This window comes from Amborella trichopoda, chromosome 9, assembly GCF_054954075.1.
Source record: "Amborella trichopoda isolate Santa Cruz 75 chromosome 9, AtrichopodaSantaCruz75HAP2 v2.0, whole genome shotgun sequence".
Taxonomy (NCBI): domain Eukaryota; kingdom Viridiplantae; phylum Streptophyta; class Magnoliopsida; order Amborellales; family Amborellaceae; genus Amborella; species Amborella trichopoda.
In genome coordinates this window covers 36,130,291-36,150,611 of record NC_142344.1, presented here as the reverse complement: position 1 = coordinate 36,150,611, position 20,321 = coordinate 36,130,291, and the positions used below count along the sequence as shown (strand labels likewise).

General features: G+C 34.3%; 1 protein-coding gene across 1 annotated transcript; it reads left to right on the top strand.

The window, feature by feature from the left end:
* The first annotated feature begins 6,845 nt into the window (after positions 1-6,845).
* Positions 6,846-17,545, top strand: LOC18446580 (triacylglycerol lipase OBL1). The gene is made up of 5 exons (XM_006856699.4): positions 6,846-7,345; positions 7,484-7,716; positions 9,683-9,716; positions 16,402-17,030; positions 17,167-17,545. Exons 1-5 carry the CDS (start codon positions 7,024-7,026, stop codon positions 17,404-17,406), a joined length of 1,458 nt encoding a protein of 485 aa, XP_006856761.3. The 5' UTR covers positions 6,846-7,023; the 3' UTR covers positions 17,407-17,545.
* The last annotated feature ends 2,776 nt before the right edge of the window (positions 17,546-20,321 follow it).

Sequence of the window (20,321 nt, the reverse complement as noted above, 5' to 3'; positions counted from 1 at the left end):
GGAAAGTATTACGGTAATAAGAATACAGTAAAGACTTCCCCACACATTACGACATTTAAATTACCATAATAATAATTCAAACTATTACCGTATTTAAATTATCGTAATACTCTTTGAATTTTTATGGTGTTTTAATTACTGTAAAGCTTAAAATGTATTATGGTAAAAAGACTACCGTAAAGGTCATTTTGGTCAAAAAATAAGCCGAAATTTATAAAAAAGGGTGTAGGCAAGGTTTTGAAAAGTTAGGATTTTTTTTTTCGATTTTACTAAAATAAAAGTATATTAACGATAATTTCCCAAAAATCTATTATAAAATTTAAAGCATTTCAAATGAACATCTCACCAAATTTCCCCACATTATCCTTGATTCACCTAATTACTTTTTTTATCTTAAATTTCATATTTAAAATTATAATGGCATGTTATTGCGTTCCAATTTCTCATAGAACTGAGAAATGTCCAAAAATCAAACCAAGATTCATCAAAACATCTAGACATTGAACTCAACAAAATAATAACCGATTAATCCCCATAAAAGGCCATCAAAGAATTATCATTTAGAAGTGAAGGGAAGAGAGAAAGGGGAAGAGAGAAGTGCATTGAGGAAAAAACAAGTCAATGTGGGCATTCTAGAGACAGACGAAAGGGGGACTAACAGATGAGATAAAAAAGGTACGAGAGAGAGAGGAAGAGGAAAAGAGAAAGGATGGGATGAAAAAAGAAAAATTTCGGACAAAAGCAGAAATTTCAGTTTATTGGGCGTTGTGCTCACCTATTTACCGTCTCACTGGGTAAAATTTTTATTGAGTTGAGAGCCCGTAGAAATCCCATAGCCAATGATGGGTTTCATGCCCCCGAGGAGTCGGAGGGTCTCAATCATTTATCATTGAAAAAATCTGGTTTAGCCAACTAGTTCATACGAACATATGAGCCCAACGGTTCAAAATGAATTTGGGTCGATTTGACGATCACGGATATCCAGTAGTGTTTAATTTTTTTTTTTTTTCTACAAATCCAAATTACTTGAAATTTTACGTGTGTGTTCTTTTCATCAAGGCACACCTAATAAAAATATAAAATAAATTATTTGAAAGAAAATGACCATAATACCCCTAAACATTTTGGGGGTAGTTTGGTCAATTTATTTTATGTAAAATATTTTTTTGATATTTTTCGAAGATTCACATATTTTTTATGAACACACACCTAAAATTTCGAGTAATTTGGATTTGTAAAAAAAAAATAAAATTCAAACACTATCGGATATCCGTGATCGTCAAATCAGCTCAAATTCAATTTGGGGCTCATATGTTCATATGAGTTAGTGGGCTTATCCCAGGTTTACATATATATATATGCCTTAACAATTAAAGCAAGGGGCACCTTCAAATAATGTCAAAAGATGTTGTTTCAGTACTAGAAATCATAGTGATTGCCTGAAAATTTATTTTCACCTCTAATTATAAAATTTATAGCTTTAGGAAGGGTATAGATTGAACAGAGCAATGAATACTCGAAAATCTTGAAAATTGACAGTCCAGATACATTACAAGATGTACTATTTCCTAGACATGAAATCCATTTTTTTTTCATGTCTATATATTTTGAGGTTAAGATGACCGATTTGAGGAATTTTGAGCATCCTCTTCTAGTGAATTTTTGAGGTGCACTGTAATTTAATTGTTTAGGACCTCACCCTTATAAAAACTTTTTCCTATATAAAATATACATTTCGTTTCGTATATAACCAATAACGTTGTCCTTATTTAGCCCAGATTTTAAGCGAACGGAGACCATGTCCTTGTCACAAAACAGTAACTAAGGACCTTTTCTCCGTCTACAAGGAACGATCATTTTATCCATCCCCAGTGTGCCTGTTGTCTGTCCACCTTGTCTTGCTATCTTTACGAGTTGTGTTCTTTCAAATTCCCGTTTTTTCATAGCCATTTTCGTTGAAGAAACTTGAAGATTGAGTGAGCAAGAATAATTCACCTAACCTCTAATGCCCACACCACATGTTATGTTGAATGGTTAACCCCCAATTGTTGACATTTCTTGTTCCAAAAAACAAGTTCAGATTCAAGTAATCCAATCTAGATATATTATAAAAACATTGAGTTCTAGCTCATCAACCAACATAAGTTAAAAAACGTTGTAAGTTCTCAGAAGAATTTTCTTATAATTGTAATTGTTGGAAGGATGGAGTCAGTGCTCTGAAAAATCTGACAAGGCGAGAACTCTGCGTTCTCAATCGCCCTTGGATAAAAATTGGAACATATCGCACGTTATGAGCCGAAAACAATGTTTTGAGACTTATCTCGGGCATGGAGGTCGGCCTAGGCCCGAGGTGAGTTACTCAGGCGAGTCCATTTGGATTTGCCTGAAAAAAAAAGAAAAGAAAAGGGATTGTAGTCAATGAGATTATTTATGTTTGGTACAAAGAGGTCACAATTACTTATAAACATCTAATGTGAAATCTGATGGCTTAGGTGTGTCGAAAAGTTTGAAAAAATTTCCCTTGAACTTGGTAAATGAAATAAATGTAGGCACATAAATTCACATCTAATGGTCAAAATTCATTGTGACTACTTTGTACCAATTACCAAAGATCAACAGTACTTTCCTTTTTTTAATTGTGACTAGTAACAAAAATTAATTGTGACTTTTGAGCTGTATTTTCCTTTTATTATTAATGAAAATCGAGTAAAGGGTCTTCTCCCCCATTGACTTACCCAAACAAAAAAAAAACAAAAAAAAAAAAGACAATGAATCCAATGGCCCAAATTCAATTTGGCCCGATTCAATGATCACGATTGCATATCGTATTTGAATTTTAATACTTTTTTATAAGTCCAAATCACTTGAAATTTTGTTCGTGTATTCTTTAAAAATATAAGAATCCAGTAAAAATATCAAAAAAATATTTCGTGTAAAATAAATTGACTAAAATACCCCATAAACTTTCAAGGGTATTTTAGTCAATTTATATTTTACGAATTATTGTTTTAATATATTTATTAGGCACGCCTAGATGAGAAGAATAAATTTCAAAAATTTCATGTGATTTGGATTTTTCTTTTAAAAATTAAAATTAAAATAAAAAATGAGGTTGCAACCGTCAGATCGGCCCAGATTCAATCTGGGCCATGGGCTCATATGTTAGTAGTAGGCTAGTGGAAAATAATGGCATAGGCCCACTTGCCTACCACTACATATGAGCCCAATGGCTCAGATTAAATCTGAGTTGATCTAACGGTCGCAACCTCATTTCGAATTTTAATTTTAAATATTTTTTCTACAAATCCAAATAACTTAAAATTTTAGACGTTCATTCTTCCCATCAAGCTGCACCTAATTTTTTTTTAAAAAATAATTCCCAAAAGTAAAATAACCAAAATACTTCAGAAATATTTCTAGGGTATTTTGATCAATTTATTCCTTGCAAATTATTTTTTTTGATATTTTTATTAGATTATCATATTGTTGAAGAATACACGCCTAAAATTTCAAATTATTTAGATTACTAAAAAAAAAAAAGTAAAATTCAAAGAAAAAATGAGGTATCTACCATTAGATCGGCTTAGATTCAATCTGGACCGTTGGGCTCATATGAACACAAGTGGGATAATCACACCAATTTCCTATATATATATTAAGCAAGAGATCAGAGGTAGACATGTGTCCCAAGACTAAGAAATAACCCTAATTCTATAGAGAATATATGACACATTACCCCATCTTTAGGTAAAGAGAGATGCATATCCTCTTTAAAGAGAAAGAGAGGGAGACATAGATGAAAGGTATGAGAGAGATATATAGAAATAAAATCAAGGAGAAAAAGATTTAAATTAAGGAGTAAGAGATTTTTAGATGATAGAGAATCTTTAGAGAGAATTATATGGTTTCTATTAGACTTTCTAAAAGTATAGAGAGAGATGCGTATCCTCTTCAGAGAGAGAGAGAGGGAGAAGTGGATGAATGGTATGAGGGAGTTATATGGAAAGAAAATCAAGGAGTAAAAGATTTTTAGATGATAGAGAATATTTAGAGAGAATTATATCGTTCGTAGTAGACTTTTTAAAAGTATAGGTATATGTATGTCGGAAAAGAGATGCGTACACTCTTTAGAGAGAGACGTGGATGAGAGAGATGCGAGAGAGATATGCATACCTATATTCAAGGGAAGAGAGAGAGTACGAACCTACGTCCTCATCCATGAACATTTTAAAAGGATTCCAAAAAAATATGTTAATGTTTTTTGAAAGATATAATATTAAGCAATGCATATTCTTTATCTCTTAAAACATTTCACAATATCCTACTACAAACTCTAAATCATGTAAGAGAGATTTTTTTGGAACCTTAAGTATATCCTAAAACAAATCCCAAATCATGTAGAGAGAGATTTCTATGGAAGCTTCAGAACTACACATTGGGTGGGTGGGAGGGAAGGATGGAGAGAGATAGAGAGATATTCTTTATTTTCTAAAATAAATCGTAAATCATTCTACAAAGATATCTCTCAAACATATCTAAAATGTTTAATATTAAGCAATGAAGATTCTCTCTACTCTAAAATATGTCTTTGTGTAGTAAAAATCCTAAAACAAACAATAAATCTCTCTACAAAAATATACAAAAGCTTTAATAATAGCCTACTACGCTTTATATCTCTCTCTTAGAGTTTCTCTCTAAAGTTTGCATAAAGGTATTGGGCTTAAGCTATCTCTATCTCTTGGGTTTGGTACGACATTAATCCTTCTCTATTAAGGTCATTTATGGTTTATCTCTCTTAGGAACTCGGTTATTTAATATTTACTTGTTTGTTGCTCTTGATTTCCATATTCACATATCATAGTGCTTTTTTTTTCTTTTTTTTTTTTTGAAGAGTTTCATACAATCAATTTGTTATCAAAAGAGTGTTTCATGGTATTACTGATTTTTTATTTGTGTGTTTTATATATTGAAGGTATATTCTCTCTTTATTTACTTTATCCTTTTTTTATATTTAAGATACGTTCCTTCTTGCTTTACTTTCATGATTTTTTGTTTATTTTTATGGTCTTTTATTTAATTTTAATTTTTTTGGCATAAATTTATAGTGGTACATATCTATGAATTTGAATAGGCCGTCGAAGTTCTACTTAATCATGAAAATTGTTAAGCATTGAATTCGCATAGTATTTAGTTCCAATATTTGGTTTTTTAGAAACATTCAAAATAAATAGAATATGTTTAGTTCTAAGTTTTAAAAATTTTATAAGGTCATCTAATGCATGGGCTCTTAAACTATTGGAATTTTGAAATGAAATCAAGCTGATCTAAGCATGGAAATTAGTATTAGTTAATTAACATATACATTAATTTCATTTAATGGATGGATATCAAATTAAAAAGTTATAACACATTACACTTAGTTGAGTTGAGAGAGAGAGGCGGATTACATTGTGTAATTGAAGAAAAAAAAAAGTTGGTTGAAGAGAGAGAGAGGATTCCATGTAGTCATAGATTGTTTGCTTATTTTAAAACTTCAATATTTTAAAATTTCATTTCGTTTTTTTCTAATTGTAACTTTGATTTATTGCTACTTTTTTATTCACTTGACTATCATATATTTTAAATTCATTTATGATTAGTTTTCCATTTATCTAAGATTTATAAAAAGTTATTAAATACTTATCTTCATCCTATCCATCCATGCATGCCACAATTTCATGATTGCATTATTTAGTTGCAACCTACCAACAACTAAATTTTCCACAATTTGAATTTAATATTTTGAAATATCAAAATGAAATAGGTTTTTTTACTATTAAAGCAATAATTATGATATGTTATATACTATCTCTCTCTCTCTTATAGTTCCTCTCTAAAGTTGCATAAAGGTATTGGGCTCAAGTTATCTCTCGCTTGGGCTTGGTAAAACATTAATCCCTCTCTACTAAGGCAATTTATGGTTTCCCTATCTTAGGAACTCGATTCTTTACTATTTATTTATTTGCTGCTTTTGATTTCCATATTCTCCTATCATAGTTCTTTTTTTTTTTTTTTTTCATATAATCAATTTGTTGTCAAATGGGTGTTTCATGGAACTTAAGGCAATGTTGGTTGCAAATTATGGATTTAGTTTGTGCCTTGAGAGTCTCAGTTTATCATGCCTAATGAGAAGCTAATGCTTTGGTTGATGAGTTAGCCAAGAAGGGGCCTTCACTTCCTGATTGACAAATTACTGATAATATTGGAATTTTATGATTTTGTTGTAACTTGTTGATTGATTAATAAAAAGTTTAGAATATTGTCAAAACAAAAAAAGAATTTAAACAAAGAAATGAGTTGTATCCAATTGCGGCCAAAGCGTAAGGTCTCCACCTAATTGCATACAAAATTAAGTCGTGGCCATTTCTGATAATCTCAGTGAACTTCAACGCGGTCCGAGAATGCAATATTCCGGCCGCTTTAAGTTAATATGTAAACTTGGTGTCGGTCCAAGAATGGCATCCTCGGACAAACTTGAACATCAACTTTGTTCAGTCCAGGGGGCGGTCTGAAGTTCTCATCCTCGAACCAGTATTTGTTTTTTTTTAAAAAAACAGAACAATCCAAGGATTCCAACTTCAAACCGCCTGAAGCACTGCCCCTAAAACTTGGGGGCAGTGCCCAAATAAATAAATAAATGAATCAAATTAAAATAGGGTCCCAGGATTCCATCCTCGGACCGAGGGACAAATTTAGAAAAAAAAAAAAAAAATCACGAGTTGAACGACCTTCTTAGTAATTTCCTGGTATAAAATGAACAAACAGTATTTCAATATTTATTTTAGGGGCTGCATGCATGTCGCTCTATTTTGAATTTGACGATGTTGATCCTGTCATTTGCTCATGATAGGCGAATAAACAAGGGAGAGAAAAGTCCACGGCAGAAAAGTGTGTTAGTTGGGAGGAGAGAAGTTTCGACTCTTGAGGCTTACTTAAGTTTCTTACAGGGAACAACACAATCCCTTCTCTACGCTTTCTTCTCCTATGGAGTCCATGAAGCCCATCCATTGCCTCATTTATCGGCCTCATAAAGCCCGATATTCAGACATACTCCGCCTTCTTTGCTCCAGGACACCCAAAGATTCCAGATTTGTTGATCACCCAACTCAGGCTGCCCCCTTTGTTTATGACACAAAATTAACTGAGTTTCATGGCGCATTCATGGTTGGTCTCGGCCTCTTCATTCAGAAATTACTCATCGCATTTCGCACACCGCTGCGATGGTTCGGTCTTGCTCTTGAGTTCTTGCTCAACTTCTTCGACCAAAATGGCAGCTTCATCGGCGTCCTCAAAAATATATTTCAAGGTTTCTAGCCCTCTTCAAAAATCAAAACATCCTTAGATTCCACCTCTTACCTTCGCAGCAAGTTGTGGTTTTCAGCTTTCACTCTCTGTCTTAATGGTTTTTTCACTGATTCTCTCTATGAATGTGTGTTATTGACAGGAGCAGTGGTTATTCCACACCGTGAGTCATCTGAATTCCGGACGTTCATCGGATTTTTGGATCAACGGGTAGACCTTTACGGGGGCAGAAACTCCCATAGACTCATCCTGGACGAAATGTTAACAAAGGTAGGTGTTGGGCATGAACATCTGGTGGATCTGTGCATGCTTGCTTCGAAGATCGCCTACGAGAACGCTTCTTTCATCGAGAAAGTAGTCACCAAACATTGGGATGTGAGTGCTTTGCTTCTCAACTAATATTCTTCTCTTCACCAATATTTATTTCCTTTAATCATCAGAGAAAATTACAGTAAGAATGCTTTATTGGAATTTCCTTGCTTTTGAGAAGATTTACTTTCAAATAAACATCACAGGAAACATCGAAAATACTCTCAAGCTTAAGTTTTGGGTACGTATTTCATAATATTACAATCTTTTTGTCAAATACAAACGTTTTAGGGACCCAGTAAGTAATGGTATAGAGGGCGTTTGCGTCTGGTTAGATCCAGAAAGTCATCACATTTCAGATATTTCGTGCTATGCATGGATCGACCTTCTTTACTAATCAATAGCCATTTTAATATCAACTTTCAACAATCGAATTAAGGTGCATCTTCAAATTTTGTCATAAGATGCAATTTTGGTGTGAAAATTATTAGGATGGCACAAAAATCTATTATCATCTGTAATTGAAAAAATCTTGAACTCATGGTTTAAATCAAGCATATCTATAAACACATGAAAAATTTGACAATGGATGGTCCATATAATGTGTTGCAAGACGTACTAATTTTGAGACTTGAAATTTTTCTTTTCTCCACATCCATTTATCTTGAGATGATCAATTAGATGTTTTTTTTCAAAATCCAAACAGCCTTTTTCAAGGGATTTTTAAGGTGTACCTTAGTTCTACTTTTTAATAAGGGTAGCAACAAGCTAGGCTTGGGTCAGGCTAGCTCTGGCTCTTATACCCATAAGACCGGTCGGGGCTGGGTCCGGCCTTATAGGTCCAAGACCGGGCCAAGCCAAAAATAAATGAAAAAAATAAAATAAAAAACAAGAAAAAGGAGTTTGGGCCGGGCCAAAATGTGCCAGCACTAGCCCTAGCCCTAGCCCAAGCCCGGCCCTCAGGTCATAGTTTGTAGCTCAACCCCTACTATTTTAGGGCGAGGCTGAGAGGGCCGGGCACTAGCCCTGCATTTTAAGGTGTCAACCTTAGAGTGCTTCACATTCCTTGTACACAAAAGTATTTACTCTTAAATTTGGGTGAATTATTTACTCAAAGGGATAGGTTTTTTTTTGGGCAATGATCTAATGCAACGGTTGTATCATAATATAATGCAACGACATTTTTAGAAAACCATGTTTGTGGTACTTGTATGAATCAAAATTTTGCTCTCTTCAGCTTAATAATGCCCTATAATGTATGTGTGTGTATTTGTAAAGTACATAGACTTAAGAAATGTCAATTATTCATGTGGTACCCCGTAAAGCATGGAGAGCGTGGTTGAATACACAAATGAGATGCTTGTATAATTAATTTAGAAGGGAAGGTGTCAAACATATTTTAGTTACTAATTAAACAGATAGCCAATTATCCATGTCATTAACACTAAAGCATAAAAGACATGGTTGCACGCCCATTATACAAACTAATGCATTTGATGACTTTCATAATCAAATATTCAGTTGGAACTAATCTTAAGCATGGTTGCATTTTACTTTCATCAAGCCCAAAGATATTCTACTCTCTCAAGAGTATTATGTCCGTTTACTCCCTCGGGAAAAATCCCACATACTCCAAATCTGGGGGACCTCTTTAACACATAGATTAACTAAAAAAAAAAAAAAAATCCTAATTGCACATCTAAGCACTTGAAAAAAATAATGTTACAGAAACTGTATAATTTTTAAAGGGAGCTATCTAACTGTTAGAAAACTCAAATTCTATTTTTTTTTTTTTTTTCAAAGAATAGTCATCTAGTGTTTCTTAGGTGTTAACCAAAATTCCAAATTCAAAAAAAATCCTCCCAACTAAGTCATTAACCGAGGGAGTAGAAGTCGACCGTGCTTCCTTGGGAGCACAATATACGTGTTTTGCAGTCAAATATGACGATATATGAGTGATTTGAAAGCATACCTAATATAAGGCAATATGGTTAGATTGCACATCTAATCACATGTTCTTCTCTAAATGCAGATGCATTTCATTGGCCTTTTCAACTGCTGGGACGGTAAGTAACAATTCTCACTTCTGGAAAATACACGAATGGCATCAATCGTATGTGGTGTACATATATAATAAAAGGAAAAGATTTCTATACTTCCACTATAGCATAGAATGGAAGCTATATATTTTTCCCCATCTAGGTGTCCAAATTTAGTTTAAGTGAGCCACTGATCATTTGATCTTGATTCGACGAGTTAAAATATTGTATTATTAGTCTTTTCCAACAAATTATATGAATATGAAATTTGGTACATTCCATAACCTCATCGGAGCACACCTAAAAAAATATTTGAAAGAATATTGCGATAAAATATAATAACCAAAATACCTTTTGAAACTATCAGGGTATTTTGATCATTTTATTTTATTGAGAATTTTTTTAATATATTTTTTACGTGTAAGAGTTTAAGAGAGGTGTGGACATTTAAAATTTGGTGTCAAAATAGTCTGAAAAAAAATTAAAAATAAAATAGTGTGGAGACATGATGTTGTAATTGGGGCCACCTCAATCCTCCATTCAAAATGGACGGTTGGATAGGGGGAAGTATAGAAATTTTATGTACTAGAAAAGGCATAGAAAACTAACCCATAATAAAAATAGAAAGAATACCATACACCACGCATGACATTCAGCTTCCTTTTCCAAAGGACAATGAAAATCATTATGTTCGTTCTTTTTTGTTTTTTTTTTGTTTTTGTGCTTTTTTGTTTTTTTACAACAAGACGAAATTTTATTAATCAAAAAAAGATCTACAACACAATCAACAACGAATTAGCTCTTCGGTAGAAATAACATAATTCGTTTGTGCCCCATGTTTCACAAGACTATCAGGAATGCTATTTGCTTCCCGAAATACATGATGGCATAAGGCTATCAACCCGTGACAAAATATCCATCACCTCAGCCCATATATGCAATAATCTCCACGGCGGCTTACTTATCTTTTAACACCAATTTATAACATTTTGAAAATCAACTTCAATAAAACAAAAAACCCCATGAATTTCTGTTTTATAATTTTTAACCAACGTAACAGACATCGAAATTCCGCCTCATTGTTTGTTGGAACTCCACACATGCTGGAAGAACACAAAACAACTCCCAATAAATTTCTTATCACATCTCCAACCTCGCTACTCCTGGATTTTTGAAGGAGCCCACATCAAAATTCAGTTTGATAGTTCCCCCCCATTGGAGGATTCCACCTTCCCTTTGCCCTCAAACCTATGAGACATTAAAAACAATATTATTCAAATTGGTCCAAATATCCACCTTCGAAATACCGTCTCCTTCTTTGGTATCTAAAAACCAGCTCCAAAGATCATGTAATATTTGAATACAAAACTTTTCTACCCCCAATAGTACACCTCAAATGACCTCGTATTTCTCTCTTTCCAAATTTCCCAAAGTACAACCACTCTATAAATCATCTACACTACTTATCCATAACATGGCAAATTCGGCAACTCTAATTGCATCACAATATCGGGGTGACTCCTAGGCAAAACAAAACTATATGAATCCCCATCAACCGAAAAGCCCAGTCCCACATAACTCTAGTAAAAGGGCAATGCAAAAATAGGTGAACACAATTCTCCTCATTTTCTTTGCAAAGAATACAAGCATTCACCAAAATCTTCTCTCTTTTGCAAATTGTCAATAGTGAGGGTTTTACCTTAAAGAATAATCTATATAAATCCTTGTATTTTATGTGGTATTGGAAACTTCTTGACCTTATTCAAAGAATATTGAATTTGTCTAAATCTGTCATGATAGAGCAATCTATCGGCTAATTTCACTGTTAAAAGCCCATCATTCTCCAATTCCCAAGCAATCGAATTTAGCTCTAAAGTTAACCTTGACCATTGTTGGAACACTAGATTTGGCACCCTATTATACAAAAGTTGCACATTCCAATACCTCTAGTAGCCCAAAAGAAATCTTTTGGCAATCCATTTACCAAAAATGAAAAATGAGCAGTAGATAGGCAACCCCAAATCTATCTTCTCCACTTGATACCAAATCCCATATACCTCATAGCCTCCATTAAAACTTGTCACTCTATCCTATCGTATGTCTTCTCTATATCAAGTTTCACAAGAACCCCTGATTCACCCTCCAAGACTCTCGAATGTATGCATTCTTTCACCACCAAAATACTGTCCGTGATTATTCCATCATACACGAAGGCTAGCTGAGGCCCTTGAATGATCAGAGGTAGAACCACCTTCACCCACTCAGCTAAAACTTCCGCTACAATCTTATAAAAACTGCAGAGTAGACTGATTGGCCTAACATCAACAATGGTTGCTATAACCTCCTTCTTTGGAATCAAAACTAAAAATGTAGAGTTAATACCTTCATCCATAACTCCTCGCTCCAAAAACTCAACAACTATGGCATGCAAATCAAATTTAATTAGGTCCCAAAACATTTGGAGAAAGGTAAGAGGAAAACCATCTGGCTCCGGAGACTTACCTCCAGGTAGCGCAAAGACAACATTCCTTAATTTCTTGATTGACACTCGACCCTTCAGCTAAAAAGCACTAAAGTTCGACAGTTTATTGAAAGGAATCTCTTCCATATTTATTTCAAAAGACGGCTCAGAAGTGAAAATGCCTTGAAAGTGTCTAACAAACTCCTGCTCCCAGCCTTCAACAGCTTCCTCCCTTACTTATATTATGAAATTTGATCGCTGAAATGTTATTTTTCCTATGTTGTCACTGGCAATGGAATGGAAAAAACATGGTATTCAGATGACCTACTTTCAACCATTCTTGTTGCTTCCAACATATCTCATCCATTTTTAACAACTCATGCATCGTATGGTGTAGTTTTCTCCTTACAATGGAGATCATCATGCCGGTTTACATCAACGAATATCATCAGTCATCTTTCACTATAATGCATTAGTGGGAAGAGGATGTTGGATGTCGTGGTGGTGTACAATGCATAGGAAAGTGTATGTGAGACTTTTCGTTTCACGAATTTAGCAAGAACTTACTTGTCCTATAGATTGCATATATTATATGAGAACAAAAAAAAGTTAGTTTGTTTAAGCTTTTTTAACAAATTTTAAGGATTTGAACATCTAAATGAGATTAAAAATGCAGTAAAACAATGGAGTTTGAAAAAATCAATTTGTGATGGGGGCATTTTAAAAATAATCCAAAAAGAAGGGAAAATCCAAAAATAATTATTCATGGCCAGAACACATTCCAATATTTGCCAAAATGATAGAGAACATAAAAAAAAAAGAGCATACTACAAATAAATTTCTTATCCTTGGGATTTTTAATAGTATTTTAAGATCCCCTGTTAGAATTCGTGGAAGCATATGGGAGAGAAGAAGAGTGAACACAACATTTACGTGGTTCAGGCCGAAGCCTTATGTCCATAGATCCAAAGCTCCAACCGGCTGCATCTTTACTATTTTGGATGAATGTTTACATTAATAAATACCTCTATATATAAAGGACAATCACACACTTACAAGAGATAAATATGGTATAATTCTTGGAGGTAGAGGTAAATAGTAGGAGGCCTTATCACTAAACTAACTTGATGACCAAGTAACTTTGACTTGATCTCTTCTTATCTTCTAGATACCTAATCTTATCAGGAGATATATACCCAAACATCCGTAATGATGTATATTAATATGAACCCGAGATATCCATATCCTAATACTCTCCCTCAAACTCAAGATGGTTTGACATAAAGCTGCTGAAGTTTGAACATACTAAGTTGCTAAAAAAAAAAAAATTCACAGGTTACCATGGTCTTTCAAGAAACAACCTTTCTTGGGCTATCTACTTTCTTTTAGAGACTTTATCTCTCTAGGGTCTTTCAAGAAACAACATTTCTTGGGCTTTCTACTTTCTTCTAGAGTCTTCTCTCTCTAGGGTTTTCTTCTCTGAAGATCTTCTCGTAGAGGTTTCTTTTCTTTCTAGAGACTTTCTCTTTCTAAAGAAAATGATCTTTCTTTCTCTCTTCTTCTTCTTCTCTCTCTCTTTTTTTTTAGAGCAATTTCAAAACCAATAATCTTTTGATTAGCCCATACCTCCTCAAAAACCTCTTTTGATTAGCCCATACCTCCTCAAAAACCTTAGTCGAAGCAAGATACCTCATCCATATAGGCCCAACCAAGCCACAGACCAATGGGCTCACACCGAAGAGAAACTTTGTGAATAGGATATAATAAGCCGGAATATGATAGAATAAGCCGTGGATGATCTTCTGCTTTGATTAGCTGAAATATGAGAGAAACTGGGCTTTCTATTGGGGAGCGAGTGAATGGAAGCTCGATGATGGCTGCACCTTAGCCGATCCCAAAGGAGTCGACCCTTCACCTTATCCTCCGATTAAGGGAAGGCATGTAGATTGGCTCCGTGACATAATCATAGATAATGTCCCTTACTAGAGTAGGGATTAAAAAAAAAGAAAGATGCTTAGTGCAAAATAAGGGAGTGGCAAGTAGGACAAACCTTTCAGTGCCGATGTAGATGCTTGATGGCATGGCAATTCAGGGCCTTTCAACAAACAAGAACCTACGAAGAACAGATTGTTGATCAAGGCCACAGAACAACTATTAACGCTCGGTAGCGGTGTAGATTTTCCAAAGACACGTCCATTGGTAAAGGGTATTGAAATTTTCGGAATGAATATGAGGTAACCACTCGACAACATCAGAGAGGGAGCCATAACTGTTAGACAGAGAGTCGCATTTAGAGAGGGTGCCACAATTGTTAGACAGAGAATCGCAATCAGATTGAGAGCGTCACCGATCAGAGAAACTGGACGCAAAGGCTTGATGAACCACGTTATCATACGATGTTAGAATTCGTGGGAGCATAGGGGAGAGAAGAAGAGAGAACACAACATTTACGTGGTTTAGGTTAAATCTTTACGTCCACAGATCCAAACCCCAACCGGCTACATCTCATTATTTTGGATGAATGTTTACATCAATAAGTACGTCTTCATATAGAGGACAATCACACAATTACAAGAGATAAATACGATATAATTCTTGGCGATAGATGTAAATAGTAGGAGGCCTTATCACCAACTAACTTGATGACCAAGTAATTTTGACTTGATCTCTTCTTATCTTCTAGATACCTAATCTTATCAATAGATATATACATACCTATACATCCATAATGATGTATATCAATATGAACCCGAGATATCCATATCCTAACATCCCTGAGTGGGACCACCCAACTTGGGGATACTTGGGTTTGCCAAGGTGTAATTCAAGTCTGAGATAGCTCGCCCGAGTAGTCAAACACTGGGTTTGGTCGCATTATTAAGGAGAAGATTGGGGTTATCAGTTTGTATGTTTGGCTAAGCACACACCTTTCTACAACCCATAGTGCTCACCTAGAATGTGTTTTTTTTTCCCCTTTGGGTTATCTTGTCAAGAAGTACCTCCACCTAGTGCTGAGACGTATTTATTGCACATAGGCGAGATCAAAGCTTTGCACTTAAAGTTTGTCCTAAAAAGACAAGGAAAATGTAAGGTTTCTCCTAAATCAAGTATTACAAAACACTGGGGCACCAACTGATGAGAGAGGACTAAGTCGGCTAAGATTCCCTCAGAATATAGCCTCTTTAATTTGCTGTTTTGTTTATGAAACCCCCCCACCCTTTCATTGTCAATCTTTCTCCTTCACTTCTTTTACCATAAATAATACAACTAGCATTGAAGCTTTTGTCATTAAGCTCTCTTTCCTATCTATACAACTATTTTTATCAAAAACCCAAATTGAAAAATAAGAAAAAAGTTTTTTCTAACCGGAATAAAAAATCTTTGATTTCTCTCTCATTCTTTCACTAATATGTCTATGATGTCCCAATCACATTGCTTACAAAATCTTTTAACAAAGTTTTTGAATAAAAAAGAAAAATATCTAAGATTGATTTTGGGTGTTTCCCCATTTTCATCAATTCTCTTTTGTTTTTTATCTATTTTCTGTCATGAAAACACGATCATTTTGAAACTACTTTTTGTACTTGTAGATCCTATTAAATGAAATCAAAAGATGAAATTTTTTTCCCCATTTTGTGGTCTATTTCTTAATCTAATTTAAATTTCTTCCATTGCTTTGAGTTAAAAATACTATTTGGAAATTATTTTTTCATTCTCTTAATTTCATTTTCTTTTTCTTTTTTTGCCATTTTTCATCACCTTAAATTTTCTCTCTGTATTTAATATTTTGGTTTTTAATAGTTGATAACTGATTTGACTCTGAGTCGGCGCTGATCCAAGAACCACTAGCTAAATTATTCAAACCACCAATGTATGTTTGTAAACACAACACGAAGTAATGAAAAAGAATACTGCAATTGCGTTACCAAAATTTTGGTAGATGTTCCTCAAATATTCGATGTTGATGTTGGACTGTTGCGAAACGTCAAATATTTGATGTCAAGGTTCGACGGGTGCAAAATGCCTTATTTCTTTGGAAGTCCAAATCGACAGGCTTTGGGTAGAAAAAATGTTGGGTTGTATGCTATAAGGCTATTTACTTTTAGTATAAGGAGGTCACCATTTTTAGATCCAAAAAAATTAAAACGAGTAGCTTGGGATGCATTAAACAAGATTTTCAATCTGCCCTTGTTTGTTTCTTCTTTATGTTTCTTCCGGCTCTTATTCTTTTATTTGTTACTAATCTATCAGAATATCGGCGCACAAAGTGTACCCAAGCTTACATATTCACTGAGAAGCCTAAGAATGCAAAACTGATTGTGGTGGCCTTCCGAGGAACTGAGCCCTTCGATGTCGACGATTGGTGCACCGATTTAGATCTCTCCTTTGCATCCATGGGTGCAATTGGAAGAGCGCATATTGGATTTTTGAAAGCGTTGGGCCTTCGGGATGAATACGACCTTGAAAAGGGGTGGCCGAAAAATGATGAACGAAGTGATAAAAATGAACACCCTTATGCCTACTACACCATCAGAGAGAAGCTCAAAGAGCTCCTCAAGGATAATCCGAATGCAAAGTTTATAATTACAGGGCACAGTTTGGGTGGTGCTCTTGCTGTTCTTTTCACCACTCTGTTACTCATGCATGAGGAGAATGAATTGATGAGCAAACTTATGGGCATTTTTACTTTTGGCCAACCTAGAGTTGGCGATGGCAATCTGTCCAGTTTCATGGAAAGGAATTTGAATCAGCTTTCTAAGAGGTATTACAGAATGGTATACCGATACGATTTGGTTCCAAGAATTCCATTTGATGACCCCATTTCGAAGTTCAAGCATTGTGGCCTGTGCCTCTACTACAGGGGCTGGTATAAAGGAGATGTAAGTTTCTCTTCCCTTCTACTACTGATCTCCCCTCTCGTTTTCTCTTTTCATGAAATCTCTTTGATTTCCATCTTAACATTCCTAGTACTGTTTCATTTGTTTTCAATAAAGCTGACTTGCTTGTTTGAAGCAGTTGATTGGGGACCAGCCAAACAAGAACTATTTCGACCTAAACTATTTCTTACCCCATTACTATAATTCATGGGCCGACCTGTTACAGAGCAGGAGATTAGGCGAAGATTACAAAGAAAGTCAGACTTCTACAATGTGTCGGATGTTTGGGCTTCTAATCCCAGGAATAGCATCCCACAGCCCCAAGGACTATGTTAACTCTGCAAGGTTGGCTACACTTGCTGATGCAAAATTGTACTAAATTAAATTTTATCTCAAAGGGAATCTAGAACAAGTTTGGATATCCATGATAGGATGGATTTGATTTCGACATTTTCTTCGACCCAATACTTTAAATTTCATTACCGATAAAAAAAAATTCAAAATGTACTTATTGACAAGTAGTTGCATCCATTACCTCAACCATTCATGATCTGCTCTCCTATTCACAGGGCCATGACTCTTCCTCTCAAAGGAAAGTCTGTAAAATGTTTCTTAATTGATTTATTACAAAAATAAAATAGAAGTTATAACATTCATTAATAGTGTGTTCAGTGATAGTAAATATCAGACTATCCAAACTGGGCCTATCTAAATCACATGATTGTTGGATGTGTGTTATATGGTATGCTCACATCCACATAATCTTGATTATTGATATACTTGGGTATAATCCGCTTCCTCTAACCATCTTCACAATGGAAGAGAAGATTTCTAATGCTCTAGTATTTGCCATGCGTTCATTGTGCTTGATGTACATCCCTTTTACTTAGATTTCCCATCAAACCAAAAACAAGACACGCCCCTAAGCAAGAAACTTTAGAGGATCAGAAGTTTAAAACAGGTAACAACAAAAAATAAACAAAAAGGAAAAAGAAACAAAACAGCTCGCGTTAATTTCTAATTGAACATGACAAGAATTGAATTTCGTACTTAAATAACGGATAGCTGTCTTTTCACCCACTATGAAAGAAATATGTTCTCTACAATTCTTCCTTGGCCTGATTTCACTAGTCAGAGAATTTTATCAGCAAATATTCCAACATTTAAAACACACTTTTTTTTTTTTTGTCTTAATTCGTTGAATGGTGAGAGAAATTAGTTGTTGAATGATGAATTATTTGTCCAACAGATAATTGAAACCAAGACAATTGAAATTTGGTAAATCTCGGCAAAATCTTTATCACATGGTTAAAACAAAATCAATCAAGATCAAAATATTAAGACTTTCATACAAGGTTTAGGCCCCTCAACTTATTTGAAGGCACTTAACCTTGAAATTTGAGGTTGAGGGTTCAAACCCAGCTTGATTCCCAAAAAGGAAAGCGAGAAAATAATTAAAAAATTGGAGAAATCTTAAGTGGCCGATGAGTATGATTCATTAAAGTACCAAAATATTGCATATTTTATTAATTTTAAAACTACGAGTGGAGATGGAGAGAAATTAGATACAAGTTGGGTACCAAGTGCAAAACAAGAAAATAAAAGATGGTAGGAAAGAAAATGATCATATAAGGAAGTTGAGCTGAAGCATAGATGAGCTGGACTAGACCTTGTGGACAGAGGACCATGTCCAAGACGATGATACGAGGAAGTACATAAGTAGAATAGGAGGAATATGATTGGAATTTGAAATAAGCTGCGTGCAAGAGGTATTCTAAATAAGCTTGATTTTGGTCAAGGTTATTTCGGGCATTTGAATTTAATTTAAGGGACATTTTGGAAAACTCATGTGAAGGGAAATTTTGGAATGTACTAAATTTTTGGGAAAATATCGTGGAGAACCCTAATTCTCCATTTTATTTCATCGTATACCCTCTTTTCATTTTTCTTTCAAGCGGCATAAATAAACCCTCAAATATTTCACCTAACTCCCTCATCCCCTATTTCCCCGTTTATTCACTTTTGGCAATAAAAATTTACCCCAACAAACTATTTTATTCCAATCTCAATCTTTTTTAACTCTCCTTTCTTGTTTTCATTTTCACTACGGTAATCTCTCTCTCTACACATCAAGGCACCAAGAAACCTTGATTTCTATACGAAGAACATACAAGAAAGCAGAGAAAAACAAGAAAGATCAAAATTGATACGGATCAGAGAGAGAGGAAGTGAAAAATAAGAACACAAATAATAGTGAGAGAGAGACAGTAAAAAATAGAACAATGACCCAAGGGGTACAGAGAGATTGATACGACAACAACACCAAAAAGTGGGAAGAACGGAGGTTTTGAAGACAGATAGAGAGTATCAGACGGTGAGAGCAATGGAGGTTTTGAAAGCAGGGGGAGAGAGAGACAGCGAGAGGAGAGAGAAAGAGAAAAACTTACTTGAGTGAGTAGATTTTGCCGAATGGAGAGAGAGAGAGAGGCCTTGCCATAATAGAAAGAGATATTACCGTAGTGAAAATGAAAACAGGGGAATGGATTAAAAATGATTTTCGATTGAGATGAAATAAAATAGTTTGGTGGGATCAATTCTTATGGCCAAAAGTGAATAAACGGGGGAAATAAGGGATGAGAGGGTTAGGTGAAATATTGAGGGTCTATTTAGGCCGCTTGAAAGAAAAATAGAAGAAGGGCTTACTGTGAAATAAAATGGCGAATTAGGGTTCTGTATGATATTTTCCCAATTAAAGTTATAATTCCAAGATTGAGAGAGAGGAGTCCTAAACATGCAATGCATGAAAATTTGAATTTGGTATGTGTGAAGTTTAGAATTTTCTTGTGTATTCTTGTAAATTCATCTAAGCAAATATGGTGTATGTTAAAAGAGAGAAAACTTCACTAGAAAGGTATAGAAAGAGCTTAAAAAGGTCCTAAGAGGTTTATATATTCATGTACTATGTATTTGTACTTTAAGGGTGCGTTTGTTTTTCTGAAAGATATCTTATGGAAAAAATGTTTTTAAATCCTTTAAAATGTTGAATGTTTTGTTCTAAAAGTTTTAAATAAGTTATGGATATTGTGTTTGATAACCTGTTGGAATGTTAAGAATGTTCTTGGTATTATGTTTGATAATATATATATATATATATATATATATATATATATATATATATATATATATAATGTATTTTATACATTTCATTAATGTATATTTGTATTATATATAATATAATATATAATATATTTATATATTATATACAATATAATGAATATATATCATACATAATAT